General features: G+C 45.0%; 1 protein-coding gene across 2 annotated transcripts in view; it reads right to left on the reverse strand.

The window, feature by feature from the left end:
• LOC124285168 (acid phosphatase type 7-like) overlaps positions 1-10,128 on the reverse strand; it is a 29,029-nt gene extending 18,901 nt beyond the window's left edge. For both annotated transcript variants that reach the window (XM_046721350.1, XM_046721349.1), the window contains exons 1-2: positions 9,973-10,128; positions 9,184-9,384 (exon numbers count right to left, since the gene is read on the reverse strand). In XM_046721350.1, the coding sequence (XP_046577306.1) occupies positions 9,184-9,384; positions 9,973-10,081 (310 nt within the window). In that variant the 5' untranslated portion in view covers positions 10,082-10,128. The remainder of the gene's footprint in view (positions 1-9,183; positions 9,385-9,972) is intronic.
• Between the last annotated feature and the right edge of the window lie 7,053 nt (positions 10,129-17,181).

Consider the following 17,181-nt stretch of genomic DNA (forward strand, 5'->3'; position numbering starts at 1 on the left):
CTTACAGTATTTCTCTCCGAGGAGTAGGCCCATGATACAGGCCCCTACAAATACTTACAGTATATCTCTCCAGGAGTAGGCTCCAGGAGTAGGCCCCATGATACAGGCCCCTACATATACTTACAGTATGTCTCTCCAAGAGTAGGCCCATGATACAGGCCCCTACAAATACTTACAGTATGTCTCTCCAGGAGTAGGCCCATGATACAGGCCCCTACATATACTTACAGTATTTCTCTCCGGGAGTAGGCCAATGATACAGGCCCCTACACTGCCCATGATACGGGCCCCTACATATACTTACAGTATTTCTCTCTGGGGAGTAGGCCCATGATACAGGCCCCTACATATACTTACAGTATTTCTCTCCGGGATGATAGGGCCCCTGCAAATACTTCTTACAGTATTTCTCTCCACTGCCCATGATACGGGCCCCTACATATACTACTTACAGTATTTCTCTCCGGGAGTAGGCCCATGATACAGGCCCCTACACTATACTTCATACAGTATGTCTCTCCAGGGAGTAGGCCCATGTATGATACAGGCACCTACATATACAGGCTACATACAGTATTTCTCTCCTGGGAGTAGGCCCATGATACAGGCCTCTACATATACTTACAGTATTTCTCTCCGGGAGTAGGCCCATGATACAGGCCCCTACATATACTTACAGTATATCTCTCCGGGAGTAGGCCCATGATACAGGCCCCTACATATACTTACAGTATTTCTCTCCAGGAGTAGGCCCATGATACAGGCCCCTACACTGCCCATGATACAGGCCCCTACAAATGCTTACTGTATTTCTCTCCGGGAGTAGGCCCATGATACAGGCCCCTACATATACTTACAGTATTTCTCTCCGGGAGTAGGCCCATGATACAGGCCCCTACACTGCCCATGATATACCCCTACAGTAGGCCCATGATACAGGCCCCTACAAATACTTACAGTATTTCTCTCCGGGAGTAGGCCCATGATACAGGCCCTACATATACTTACAGTATGTCTCTCCGGGAGTAGGCCCATGATACAGGCCCCTACAAATACTTACAGTATGTCTCTCCAGGAGTAGGCCCATGATACAGGCCCCTACATATACTTACAGTATTTCTCTCCGAGGAGTAGGCCCATGATACAGGCACCTACACTGCCCATGATACGGGCCCCTACATATACTTACAGTATTTCTCTCCGGGAGTAGGCCCATGATACAGGCCCCTACATATACTTACAGTATATCTCCCCATGAGGAGTAGGCCCATGATACAGGCCCCTACATATACTTACAGTATATCTCTCTCAGGAGTAGGCCCATGATACAGGCCCCTACAAATACTTACAGTATGTCTCTCCAGGAGTAGGCCCATGATACAGGCCCCTACATATACTTACAGTATGTCTCTCCAGGAGTAGGCCCATGATACAGGCCCCTACACTGCCCATGATACAGGCCCCTACATATACTTACAGTATTTCTCTCCAGGAGTAGGCCCATGATACAGGCCCCTACATATACTTACAGTATTTCTCTCCGGGAGTAGGCCCATGATACAGGCCCCCTACATATATGCCCATGTATGTCTCTCCCCTACACTGCCCATGATACAGGCCCCTACAAATACTTACAGTATTTCTCTCCGGGAGTAGGCCCATGATACAGGCCCCTTACATACTTACAGGATTTACAGTATGATACTCTCCCTAGTAGGCCCATGATGTAGGCCCCCTACATATACTTACAGTATATGTCTCTCCGGGAGTAGGCCCATGATACAGGCCCCTACATATACTTACAGTATTTCTCTCCAGGAGTAGGCCCATGATACAGGCCCCTACACTGCCCATGATACAGGCCCCTACATATACTTACAGTATTTCTCTCCGGGAGTAGGCCCATGATACAGGCCCCTACATATACTTACAGTATATCTCTCCGGGAGTAGGCCCATGATACAGGCCCCTACATATACTTACAGTATTTCTCTCCGGGAGTAGGCCCATGATACAGGCCCCTACACTGCCCATGATTCCCCCAGTATGCCCATGATACAGGCCCCTACATATACTTACAGTATTTCTCTCCGGGAGTAGGCCCATGATACAGGCCCCTACAAATACTTACAGTATGTCTCTCCAGGAGTAGGCCCATGATACAGGCCCCTACATATACTTACAGTATTTCTCTCCGGGAGTAGGCCCATGATACAGGCCCCTACACAGTATTTCTGCTCCGGGAATAGGCCCATGATACAGGCCCCTACATATACTTACAGTATTTCTCTCCGGGAGTAGGCCCATGATACAGGCCCCTACACTGCCCATGATACGGGCCCCTACAAATACTTACAGTATTTCTCTCCGGGAGTAGGCCCATGATACAGGCCCCCTACATATACTTACAGTATATGTCTCTCCAGGAGAGTAGGCCCATGATACAGGCCCCTACATATACTTACAGTATTTCTCTCAGGGAGTAGGCCAATGATACAGGCCCCTAAATATACCTCATGTATTTCTCTCCGGGAGTAGGCCCATGATACAGGCCCCCTACATATACTTACAGTATGGGATTCTCTCCGGGCCCCTACATGGCCCATGATACTTACATATATTACCATAGGCTCCAGGATAGGCCTCCATGACTTACAGGCCTCCCTACACTGCCCATGATACAGGCCCTCCACTACATATACAGGCTCCCTACAGTATTTCTCTCCTCCTGGGAGTAGGCCCATGATACAGGCCCCTACATATACTTACATAGTATTCTCCAGGAGTAGGCCCATGATACAGGCCCCTACATACATATCTCTCCCCTTACAGTATATTTCTCTCCGGGAGTAGGCCCATGATACAGGCCCCTACATATACTTACAGTATTTCTCCGGGAGTAGGGCCAATGATACAGGCCCCTACACTGCCCATGATCTGGGCCCCTACATATACTTATACAGTATTACATATACTTACAGTATATCTCTCCGGGAGTAGGCCCATGATACAGGCCCCTACATATACTTACAGTATTTCTCTCCGGGAGTAGGCCCATGATACAGGCCCCTCCATGATTTACAGTATTTCTCTCCCCAGAGGCCATGATATAGTCATTTCTTCTCCAAGTAGGGCCCATGATACAGGCCCCTACATATACTTACAGTATTTCTCTCCGGGAGTAGGCCCATGATACAGGCCCCTACACTGCCCATGATACTTACAAATTTCTTACTGTATCTCTCCGGGAGTAGGCCCATGATACAGGCCCCTACATATACTTACAGTATTTCTCTCCGGGAGGAGTAGGCCCATGATACAGGCCCCTACATATACTTACAGTATTTCTCTCTCCGGGAGTAGGCCCATGATACAGGCCCCTACTTATATATATTTCAGACAAGATGCTTTCTATTTCTCTCCGGGAGTAGGCCCATGATACAGGCCCCCTACATACTTTCTATATTTCTCTCCGGGAGTAGGCCCATGATACAGGCCCCTACAAATTTACAGTATGTCTCTCCGGGAGTAGGCCCATGATACAGGCCCCCCTCACTGAGTAGGCCCATACATACCCTTACTATAGGGAGGCAGGCCCATGATACACAGTCTCCGGGGGAGTAGGCCCATGATACAGGCCCCTACACTGCCCATGATACCCATGATTTACAGTATTTCTCCGGGAAGTAGGCCCATGATACAGGCCCCTACAAATCTCCTACATATACTTACAGTATTTCTCTCCGGGAGTAGGCTCCATGATACAGGCCCCCTACTAGGCCCATGATGTAGCTACTCCATCCCCTACACTGCCCATGATACAGGGCCCCTACATATACTTACAGTAGTATTTCTCTCCGGGAGTAGGCCCATGATACAGGTCCCTGATACAGGTATTTCTCCTCCATGATACACTTACTTACAGTATTTCTCTCCATATACGAGTAGGGCCCATGATACAGGCCCCTTACACTGCCCATGTATTTCTCTAGGCCTATGATACAGCCCCCTACACTGCCTGGATTCAGGCCTACAGTATTACTCTTACAGTATTTCTCTCCGAGTAGGCCCATGATACAGGCCCCTACATATACTTACAGTATATGTCTCCGAGAGTAGGCCATGATACAGGCCCCCACATATACTTACAGTGCTCCATGATACAGGCCCCTGATACATACCTACTTATACTATATCTCTCTCCTGGGAGTAGGCCATGATACAGGCCCTCCACATATACTTACAGTATTTCTCCCGGGAGTAGGCCCATGATACAGGCCCCTACATATACTTACAGTATATCTCTCCGGGAGTAGGCCCATGATACAGGCCCCTACATATACCACACAGTTTCTTACAGTATGTCTCTCTCAGGAGTAGGCCCATGATACAGGCCCCTACATATACTTACAGTATTTCTCTCCGGGAGTAGGCCCATGATACAGGCCCCTACATATACTTACAGTGATCTCTCCGGGAGTAGGCCCATGATACAGGCCCCCTACATATGCTTACAGTATATCTCTCCGGGAGTAGGCCCATGATACAGGCCCCTACATATACTTACAGTATTTCTCTCCGGGAGTAGGCCCATGATACAGGCCCCTACACTGCCCATGATACGGCCCCTACATATACTTACAGTATTTCTCTCTGGGAGTAGGCCCATGATACAGGCCCCTACATATACTTTTTATATTTCTCTGATAGGCCCATGATACCCCCTACATACTTACAGTATATCTCTCCGGGAGTAGGCCCATGATACAGGCCCCTACATATACTTACAGTATTTCTCTCTGCGGGAGTAGGCCCATGATACAGGCCCCTACATATACTTACAGTATTTCTCTCCGGGAGTAGGCCAATGATACAGGCCCCTACACTGCCCATGATACGGGCCCCTACAAATACTTACAGTATTTCTCTCCCAGGAGTAGGCCCATGATACAGGCCCCTACATATACTTCCATACTGTATATCTCTCCGGGAGTAGGCCCCTACATATACTTACAGTATATCTCTCCGGGAGTAGGCCCATGATACAGGCCCCTACATATACTTACAGTATTTCTCTCCGGGAGTAGGCCCATGATACAGGCCCCTACACTGCCCATGATACGGGCCCCTACAAATGCTTACAGTATGTCTCTCCGGGAGTAGGCCCATGATACAGGCCCCCTACATATACTTTACAGTATTTCTCTCCGGGAGTAGGCCCATGATACAGGCCCCTACACTGCCCATGATATTGGCCCCCTACATATGCTTACAGTATTTCTCTCCGGGAGTAGGGGCCATGATACAGATACTTACAGTATTTCTCTCCGGGGAGTAGGCCCATGATACAGGCCCCTACACTGCTCAGTATTTCTCCTACAGTAGGCCCATGATACAGGCCCCTACACTGCCCATGATACTTACAGTACAGTATCTCTCCGGGAGTAGGCCCATGATACAGGCCCCTACATATACTTACAGTATTTCTCTCTCCGGGAGTAGGCCCCATGATACAGGCCCTACACTGCCCATGATACAGGCCCCTACAAATACTTACAGTGTATTTCTCTCCGGGAGTAGGCCCATGATACAGGCCCCTACATATACTTACAGTATTTCTCTCCGGGGAGTAGGCCCATGATACAGGCCCCTACATATACTTACAGTATTTCTCTCCGGGAGTAGGCCCATGATACAGGCCCCCTACATGCCCATGACAGTATTTCTCTCCGGGAGTAGGCCCATGATACAGGCCCCTACATATACTTACAGTATTTCTCCCATGAGTAGGCCCCATGATACAGGCCCCTACATACTACAGTATTTCATGATACGGGCCCCTGATACATATACTTACAGTATGTCTCTCCGGGAGTAGATGATACAGGCCCCTACACTGCCCATGATACAGGCCCCTACATATACTTTACAGTATTCTCTCCGGGCCCATGGATACAGGCCCCCTAGCATGATACAGGCCTCCAGGAGGAGGCCCATGATACAGGCCCCTACATATACTTACAGTATTTCTCTCCGGGAGTAGGCCCCATGATACAGGCCCCTACACTGCTCCATGATACTTACACTTATGTATCTCTCCGGGAGTAGGCCCATGATACAGGCCCCCTACATATACTTATATATATTTCTCTCCAGGAGTAGGCCCATGATACAGGCCCCTACATATAATTCTTACAGTATTTCTCTCCTGGGCCAGTAGGCCCATGATACAGGCCTCCCTACACTGCCCATGATACGGGCCCCTACAAATGCTTACAGTATTTCTCTCCGGGAGTAGGCCCATGATACAGGCCCCTACATATACTTACAGTATTTCTCTCCAGTAGGCCCCATGATACAGGCCCCTACACTGCCCATGATACAGGCCCCTACAAATACTTACAGTATTTCTCTCCGGGAGTAGGCCCATGATACAGGCCCCTACATATACTTACAGTATTTCTCCCGATGTGGCCCCTAGGCCCATGATACAGGCCCCTACATATACTTACAGTATTTCTCTCTGGGGCTCATGTAGGCCCATGATACAGGCCCCTACAACATATCTTACAGTATATTCTCTCCGGGAGTAGGCCCATGATACAGGCCCCTACATATACTTACAGTATTTCTCTCCGGGAGTAGGCCCATGATACAGGCCCCTACACTGCCCATGATACGGGCCCCTACAAATACTTACAGTATTTCTCTCCGGGAGTAGGCCCATGATACAGGGCTCCCTACATATACTTTACAGTATATTCTCTCCTGAGTAGGCCCATGATACAGGCTCCCTCACTGCTTACATGTATTGGCCCCATAAATACTTACAGTATACTCTCCTGAGTAGGCTTACATGATACCAGCCCCTACATATACTTACAGTATTTCTCTCCGGGAGTAGGCCCCATGATACAGGCCCCTACATATACCTCATACAGTATTTCTCTCCGGGAGAGGCCCATGATACAGGCCCCTACATGATACAGGCCCCTACAAATACTTACAGTATGTCTCCAGGGAGTAGGCCCATGATACAGGCCCCTACATATACTTACTTAGTATTTCTCTCTCCGGGAGTAGGCCCATGATACAGGCCCCTACACTGCCCATGATACGGGCCCCTACATATGCTTTCACAGTATTTCTCTCCGGGAGTAGACCCATGATACAGGCCCATATACCTCTTATGTATGTTCTCTCCAGGAGTAGGCCCATGATACAGGCCCCTACAAATACTTACAGTATTTCTCTCTCAGGAGTAGGCCCATGATACAGGCTCCCCTACACTGTACATGATATATCTCTCCTACAGTATTTCTCTCCAGGCCCCTAGGCCCATGATACAGGCCCCTACATATATCTTACAGTATTTCTCTCTCCGGGAGTAGGCCCATGATACAGGCCCTACATATACTTACAGTATTTCTCTCAGGAAGTGTGGCCCATGATACAGGCCCCTACCCATGACTTCTGTATGTATCTCCGGGAGTAGGCCCATGATATGATTACAGTATTTCTCTCCGAGTAGGCCCATGATACAGGCCCCTACATACAGTTACAGTGTCTCCGGGAGTAGGCCCATGATACATCGGCCCCTACATATACATTTACAGTATATCTCTCCGGGAGTAGGCCCATGATACAGGCCCCTACATATACTTACAGTATTTCTCTCCGGGAGTAGGCCCATGATACAGGCCCCTACACTGCCCATGACAGGGCCCCTATGCTTCTCTCCAGGGAGTAGGCCCATGATACAGGCCCCTACATATACTTACAGTATTTCTCTCCGGGAGTAGGCTCCATGATACAGGCCCCTACACTGCCCATGATACGGGCCCCTACATATACTTACAGTATTTCTCTCCGGAGTAGGCCCATGATACAGGCCCCTACATATACTTACAGTATTTCTCTCCGGGAGTAGGCCCATGATACAGGCCCCTACATATACTTACAGTATTTCTCTCCGGGAGTAGGCCCATGATACAGGCCCCTACACTGCCCATGATACAGGCCCCTACAAATACTTACAGTATTTCTCTCCGGGAGTAGGCCCATGATACAGGCCCCTACATATACTTACAGTATTTCTCTCCAGGAGTAGGGCCCATGATACAGGCCCCTACATATACTTACAGTATTTCTTCCGGGAGTAGGCCCTACACTGCCCATGATATGGGCCCCTACATATACTTACAGTATTTCTCTCCGGGAGTAGGCCCATGATACAGGCCCTACACTTACAGCATTTCTCTCCGGGAGTAGGCCCATATACAGGCCCCTACATACTTTACTGTATTTCTCTCCAGGAGTAGCCTACATGATACAGGCTCCCTATGATACGGGCTCCGTTAATATAGTATTTTCTCCGGAGTGGCCCATGATACAGGCCCCTACATATACTTACAGTATTTCTCTCCGGGAGTGATACAGGCCCATACTTACATACTCCGGGAGGCCCCTGATACAGGCCCCTACATATACTTACAGTATTTCTCTCCGGGAGTAGGCCCATGATACAGGCCCCTACTGCCCATGATACGGGCCCCTTACACTGCCCATGATACAGGCCCCTACATATACTTACATTTCTCTCCAGGAGTAGGCCCATGATACAGGCCCCTACACTGCCCATGATACAGGCCCCTACATATACTTACAGTATTTCTCTCCGGGAGTAGGCCCATGATACAGGCCCCTACAAATACTTACAGTATGTCTCTCCGGGAGTAGGCCCATGATACAGGCCCCTACATATACTTACAGTATTTCTCTCCGGGAGTAGGCCCATGATACAGGCCCCTACATATACTTACTGTATTTCTCTCCAGGAGTAGGCCCATGATACAGGCCCCTACATATACTTACAGTATTTCTCTCCAGGAGTAGGCCCATGATACAGGCCCCTACATATACTTACAGTATTTCTCTCCAGGAATAGGCCCATGATACAGGCCCCTACACTGCCCATGATACAGGCCCCTACATATACTTACAGTATTTCTCTCCAAGAGTAGGCCCATGACACAGGCCCCTACACTGCCCATGATACAGGCCCCTACATATACTTACAGTATGTCTCTCCGGGAGTAGGCCATGATCGTAATCCCTTAATATACTAACAGTATTTGATGTTCGGGAGAAGGCCTACAGTCGTAGCTCATTACATATACTTACAGTATTTCTGTCCAGGAGTAAGCCCAGTGATGACGACTCTGTGTATGTACTGGGCCCTGTGCTCCGTCCCTCCGTCCACAAAGTGGGTGCTGTAGCCAGTAACCTGCTGGTTGACCGCCAGAGGACTGGAACCGTATTTCACAACTGGTATCTTCGTGTCATTGTATGTGTTCCACGTCACGATCATCGAAGACGGGTCACCTGCAACGTACAATGTCAAATATTGGTGTTCAAGGGCACGATCATGGAAGAAGGGTCACCTGCAACGCCACATGTTGGTTTCTAGGTCACGATAATCCGAGGTGGTTCACTTACAACGTTCAAAGTCAAATATTAGTTTCCATTTCATCGGATCTTGGTTACCTGCAACCAATAAGGCCCTAAGACAGTCCAAGAAAAAAGAAAGAATTCAAACCTCTTTTTGTTTCACCAATGGAAATATACTCAGTGAAACGAACAAGGGAACACATGAACGTATGTTGTGCCCTTAAACGCACAATGGTCTTAAGAGGACAGAAATCATGATTTCTGTGCACTTAAGACCATTGTGCGTTTAAGGGCACAACAAACGTACAAGTGTTCCTTTATTCTTTTCCAGGTTTCTTCACAAGGTATGTGTTGCACCGTGAGTGAAATTCTAGAAATAAATAAAGGAACATTTGTACTTTCATGTGTTCCCTTGTTCGTGTCTATGAGTATATGTTTTGCCATCTGTAACCATGTCATAAATGGTGTCATTGGCATGTGTGTATACTGTATATGTGAAGGTGTGATATTGAATATACTTACGGCCGTAAGACAGATGAATCTGTTCCGGTTGAGCGTAGAGTATGCCATGGGCATATTGTAGATATGCCAGGAAGGTAGCGACCAGATGGAAATATGGTCTTCTCGGCATTGCGAACTACTGCCACTGTCCTTATCACAGATCGTCGGTCACATAACCGTACATATTATCACGTGACTATGTGAACATACAGACGATTTCGGTATTAAAATTTATTTATCAGTGTGGACATGACCCTGTTTCACTGATTTGTCATAACGGAGCACACACACATGAAACACTAGTGCTAAACCGATGAACACATTCTTTACACACTTGGTAGCTCGAACCTCATAATTATCTTCCAATGACAAACATAAGGGTTACCATTCACAAATTAATGATTTAACAGCACCGAATATCGATGTCTTCATGATGGTAAACTGGGTCAGTTGATCTGAAATAGAAATTATGCTTAATACAATGTTTTGGCTGGTTCTGTTGTTGCTACTCACAACGGAATTAATATTGTTGTTGTGATCCATTATGTTGGTACAAATATCCTGTATAGCCAATAATAAATAACACCGTCCATTTACACATTTTCCGTTTCACCCGACCTCTACTCTGTTACACTGACAGGTTTGTTGATTGCTCACATTGTCGTCGGCCAGCTGATACACAGATAAACGTACACTGCGATTGGACATATATATATGTTATTACCGGTGACAATCAGTAGAAAGGACATCATTCAGATAAAGGGACAGTTATTAACGCGACCAGTGATACCTGCTCATTGATACACATAGGTGCTTCTTGTGTTCCGTGGTACAACTTCACCTGCAGTCTGTATGTCTCAGCATCACAAGACTCCGTGATACTGCGTGTCCTCGACCATCAACGCTGTGCTACTTTGCTTACAATATCAATCGTTAACTTGTCTAGTCTACTTGTCTACTTCTCTAGTCTACTTGTCTACTTGTCGTATATTTGCAGATCACCGTCATATAGCTGGAAGTGACAATTTCGGCGCCATATGGATGGGCATACTTCATACAGACAGACATGGAGAATTAATGTCAGCATGTACAGCATGCCGATGCTTGTTGACATACATATAATAAATGTCAGCATGTACAGTTGAAACCATGAAGATCCCGGCTAGAATGTGTCTGCAGGAGCCGATGCTTGTTGACATACAGAGAATTAATGTCAGCATGTACAGTTGAAACCATGAAGATCCCGGCTAGAATGTGTCTGCAGGGGCCGATGCTTGTTGACATACAGAGAATTAATGTCAGCATGTACAGATGGAAGCATGAAGATCGCTGCTAGAATGTATCTGCAGGAGCCGAAGCTTGTTGACATACAGAGAATTAATGTGAGTATGTACAGATGGAACCATGAAGATCCCGGCTAGAATGCGTCTGCAGGAGCCGAAGCTTGTTGACATACAGAGAATTAATATGAGCATGTACAGATGGAACCATGAAGATCCCGGCTAGAATGTGTCACCAGGAGCCGAAGCATGTTGACATACAGAGAATTAATGTCAGCATGTACAGTTGAAACCATGAAGATCCTGGCTAGAATGTGTCTGCAGGGGCCGATGCTTGTTGACGTACAGATAAATAATGTCAGCATGTACAGTTGAAACCATGAAGATCATGGCTAGAATGTGTCTTCAGGAGCCGAAGCTTGTTGACATACAGATAATTAATGTCAGCATGTACAGTTGAAACCATGAAGATCCTGGCTAGAATGTGTCTTCAGGAGCCGAAGCTTGTTGACATACAGAGAATTAATGTGAGCATGTACAGTTGAAACCATGAAGATCCCGGCTAGAATGTGTCTTCAGGGGCCGATGCTTGTTGACGTATAGAAAATTAATGTCAGCATGTACAGTTGAAACCATGAAGATCCAGAATGCGTCTGCAGGAGCCGAAGCTTGTTGACATACAGATAATTAATGTGAGCAAGTTTACGTTGTATACACCCATTTTCGATAATCTAGTCCACGTTGTAGACACTCATTTTCGATAATCTAGTCCACGTTGTATACACCCATTTTCGATAATCTAGTGCACGTTGTATACACCCATTTTCGATAATCTAGTCCACGTTGTATACACCCATTTTCGATAATCTAGTGCACGTTGTATACACCCATTTTCGATAATCTAGTCCACGTTGTATACACATATTTTCGATAATCTAGTCCACGTTGTATACACCCGTTTTCGATAATCTAGTCCACGTTGTATACACCCATTTTCGATAATCTAGTCCACGTTGTATACACCCATTTTCGATAATCTAGTCCACGTTGTATACACCCATTTTCGATAATCTAGTCCACGTTGTATACACCCATTTTCGATAATCTAGTCTACGTTGTATACACCCGTCTTCGATAATCTAGTCCACGTTGTATACACCCGTTCGGATAATCTAGTCCATGTTGTATACACCCATTATCGATAAATCTAGTCCACGTTGTATACACCCGTCTTCGATAATCCAGTCCACGTTGTATACAGCTATTTTCGATAATCTAGTTCACGTTGTATACACCCATCTCCGATAATCTAGTGCACGTTGTATACACCCAATTTCGATAATCTAGTTCACGTTGTATACACCCGTCTTCGATAATCTAGTCCACGTTGTATACACCCATTTTCGATAATCTAGTCCACGTCGTATACACCCATTTTCGATAATCTAGTCCACGCTGTATACACCCGTCTTCGATAAATCTAGTCCACGTTGTATACACCCGGCTTCGATAATCTAGTCCACGTCGTATGCACCCATTATCGATAAATCTAGTCCACGTTGTATACAACCGTTTCGATAATCTAGTCCACGTTGTATACAACCGTTTGGATAATCTAGTCCATGTTGTATTCACCAATTTTCGAAAATCTAGTCCACGTTGTATACACCCATTTTCGATAATCTAGTCCACGTTGTATACACCCGTCTTCGATAATCTAGTGCACGTTGTATACACCCGTCTTCGATAATCTAGTCCACGTTGTATACACCCATTTTCGATAAATCTAGTCCACGTTGTATACAACCGTTTCGATAATCTAGTGCACGTTGTATACACCCATTATCAATAATCTAGTCAACGTTGTATACACCCATTTTCGATAATCTAGTCCACGTTGTATACACCCGTCTTCGATAATCTAGTCCACGTCGTATACACCCATTATCGATAAATCTAGTCCACGTTGTATACAACCGTTTCGATAATCTAGTCCACGTTGTATACACCCGTCTTTGATAATGTAGTCCACGTTGTATACACCCATTTTCGATAATCTAGTCCACGTTCTATACACCTGTTTGGATAATCTAGTCCAGGTTGTATACACCCATTTTCGATAATCTAGTTCACGTTGTTTACATCCGTCTCCGATAATCTAGTCCACGTTGTATACACCCATTTTCTATAATCTAGTTCACGTTGTATACACCCGTCTCCGATAATCTAGTCCACGTTGTATACACCCATTTTCGATAATCTAGTCCACGTTGTATTTACCCATTATCGATAATCTAGTCCACGTTGTATACACCCGTCTTCGATAATCTAGTCCACGTTGTATACACCCATTATCGATAATCTAGTCCACGTTGTATACACCCATTTTCGATAATCTAGTCCACGTTGTATTTACCCATTATCGATAATCTAGTCCACGTTGTATACACCCATTTTCGATAATCTAGTCCACGTTGTATACACCCATTATCGATAAATCTAGTCTACGTTGTATACAGCTAATTTCGATAATCTAGTCCACGTTGTATACACCCATTTTCGATAATCTGGTGCACGTTGTATACACCCATTATCGATAAATCTAGTCCACGTTGTATACACCCAATTTTGATAATCTAGTTCACGTTGTATACACCCGTCTCCGATAATCTAGTCCACGTTGTATACACCCATTTTCTATAATCTAGTCCACGTTGTATACACCCATTTATATATATGATTGAAATATGAATGTTTTATCAAACGATGATGATAACCAGATCGAAATATCTATCAATAAAGGTTATGTTCCACATTCATTTTGAATATATTCTATAAGTGCGAGTACCTTCAAAGCATAACAATTATTTTTGTTATTCTCGTGAGACTATGAAGTTGTAAAGCATATACATTCTGAAGAATTAAGAATTCAGCAAAGATTTAATATAGTGCTATCTATCTTTGGGGAATTAATGCAACTGACATTTATATGAACCAGTGAGATATTTTTGAGTCAGTATTTTGATATATTCATAATAGTTGTAACCAAGATATATTCAACAGATACACAGTATATCCTTCGTTGTTTTGTGTTTGTATACTAACACCTTAGAATATCATGTACATAACATGCACATTTTGGCCGTTTGGGGTGTCATCGTTGAGTTTCAGTGGTCCATCCATACGATTCCAACAGCTATTTTCCCCTTTACACCAAATGGAATGGATTTCTGGGGATAGTTAAAACTGAGTATTCCTTTGCAGTAACGTTATATATTTACTTCTCGTACATCAGATTCTTAAAAAATGAAGATCATGAATTTTGTTCAATACACAAAAGGAAAGCTGTGCAGTTAAAGCTTACTTTGATCTTGTGGGTGTCCATCTTGGCAATAACTGATGGCTCAGGTATCAGGGTCACTCTGCAATGCACTACCTTGCGCCATGACAAATGGCACGCCTTCAACACAGGTTGTTTGTCAATCCGTTGGTTTCGTGTACATTAGTGCCATGTCCAGTGCAGTCACCATGGTGACGGCCTCTGCTGAAACAAAGCTCGAACATGTCTGTATGTCCACCACTTGAAGTTACTGCATGGTCGGGATACAAGTAATAAGTAAACTTTCACAGTTTACAGTATAAGTCCTTGTAAACGGCACACTTTCTAAAAACATTATTGATAGCCCGCCTGAAGCACCGTGGAGAAGATTCGGCTTAGAAATTGTCTCCAGCAACTCGTACGTGTGGTAAAAGGCGACTTACGAGATCGGCTGGTCAGGCTCGCCGACATGGTTGACGCTGGTCTTCGTATTCCATTTGCGTCGATCAATGCTCATGATGTCAATCACTGGATTATCTGGCCGAGATATATTCATAGACCTCCGTCACAGCTGGGAAATTGCTGAGTTCGACGTTAAAAAAACAAACAGTTAAATGATCCATCGTTCGTAGGGGCGGTAAAACAGTGGGTATCGTGTTCGCTCGTCACGCCAAAGACCGGGTTCAGTGCTCCACATTGTAACAATGTGTGGAACCCGTGTCTTGTGTCTCCCACATGATATTGCTGTGATATTGGTACATGTTGGTCAGAACCCTACAAACTGACACACCAACAAATGACTGGTTAATGTGTTCCAGTACACACGTCTTCATGACATGTTTCTGGGCCCGTTACTCAAACGATCGTAGCTAAGATGATCGTAACTCCCATACTTTAACGTAGACTTACGACAGTCGTAGCGCTACGATCGCTTTGAGGAAAGGGGCCCTGGTACCATGCTGCAGGTGTGAATGAGTAAGTTTAGTTTTACGCCGCTTTTAACAATATTCCAGCAATATCACGACGTGGGACTCCAGAAATGGACTTCACACATTGTACCCATGCGGGGAATCGAACCCGGGTCTTCAGCGTGACGAGCGGACGCTTTAATCACTAGACTACCCCACCGTCCCCATGCCATGATATTGTTGGAATACTCACTCACTCACTCACTCACTCACTCACTCACTCACTCACTCACTCACTCACTCACTCACTCACTCACTCACTCACTCACTCACTCACTCACTCACTCACTCACCCACCCAGTACCCACCCATGCTTTGAAAAGAAACCTGAAATATTAACAACAACAACAACAACAACAACAACAACAACAACAACAACAACGAACCCAAATAATCACAACTTGTTACGAAAGGCAAGTGTGCCATACAAATATATCAATAGGCATGCATTCTATTTTTATTAAACAATGTATGAATGAACAGTTCGGTTTATCCAACATTAGTTAATCATTAACGTGTCATAAAGGAAATGTTGCTCGTGAACGTCCTTTGTAAGGCGACGAAGAACTTATATAATCACAGCAGGAATAAACCGACGCCTTTCTCTGTGCCGTCCATCGATTTATTTGTGAGGAAATACAAGCTAATCCTACGTCATATGTCACGATGGTAATAACTTTGACAGATCAGAGGGTATTAATCTGTCCCAAATGCATTAATCAGTAACTAATTATGACCTGACTGCTATTTGCATTCCAATTCGCTTTACATCACTGCATTCTTATTAGGGGTTTGATCATATTTCTCACTGGCGTTGCACGAACTTCTCTTTCGTCTCGTTAAATCTACACCTGCTGTTGCCTGTATTATGTCATCATTGGTAGGTGGAAAGTAAACTGCGGTTTTAATTAGACAGAATCACGGCTACTGATCATGTATATTTCTATTGTCTCTGTATCCGCTATCACCAGGCTACCGTATGCATATGTACAAATTGTGCATCCAAGCTGTGGTGGTTGTTGGGGTGGTGTGCGTGCGTGTGTGTTTAGGAGGAGGGGAAGAATGGGGTTGAAGAGTTATTGCTGTTTGTTGCAACTACAGTTTCAAACTGAGACAATATATGCAAATGGGAATAGTGAGATTGTAATACCGCTTGGTATACAGCTGATTCTACAACTACAACAATTACAACTACTACGGCTTTAACTACTACTGCTGCTGCTTCTATTGCTATCATTTACAACATCTACAACAACAACAACAACAACAACAACAACTGCTACTACCACGACCGCTACCACTACAGCCACAAACAAATGCTACAGCTACTACAAAGGTGCATTACATAGATACTACTCTCAATTACAAAACTACTTAAGTTATTACTACTATCTGAAACAACATGACGTGGTAATCTTTTCACTTTCAACGTGTTGAAACGTATTATGGAGGCACCTGTAAAACATATTTTGTAAATTGGGAAGATCTCTAGAACTACACAATCCCAATATGGCCAGTTATATTAATATCATAATTAGTTGTGTTTGTATGATTATGTTGACCCTTCGGGCGCACCATCCATCGATTATGGTTCTGCACGTGCTCAATACCTGTACCCGTCATTAAGCACATATCCGGTTGCAGTAAACAATTCTTACAGCTC

The sequence above is a fragment of the Haliotis rubra genome, unplaced genomic scaffold (genome assembly GCF_003918875.1).
Source record: "Haliotis rubra isolate DU_JTF1 unplaced genomic scaffold, ASM391887v1 Scf354, whole genome shotgun sequence".
NCBI classification, from domain to species: domain Eukaryota; kingdom Metazoa; phylum Mollusca; class Gastropoda; order Lepetellida; family Haliotidae; genus Haliotis; species Haliotis rubra.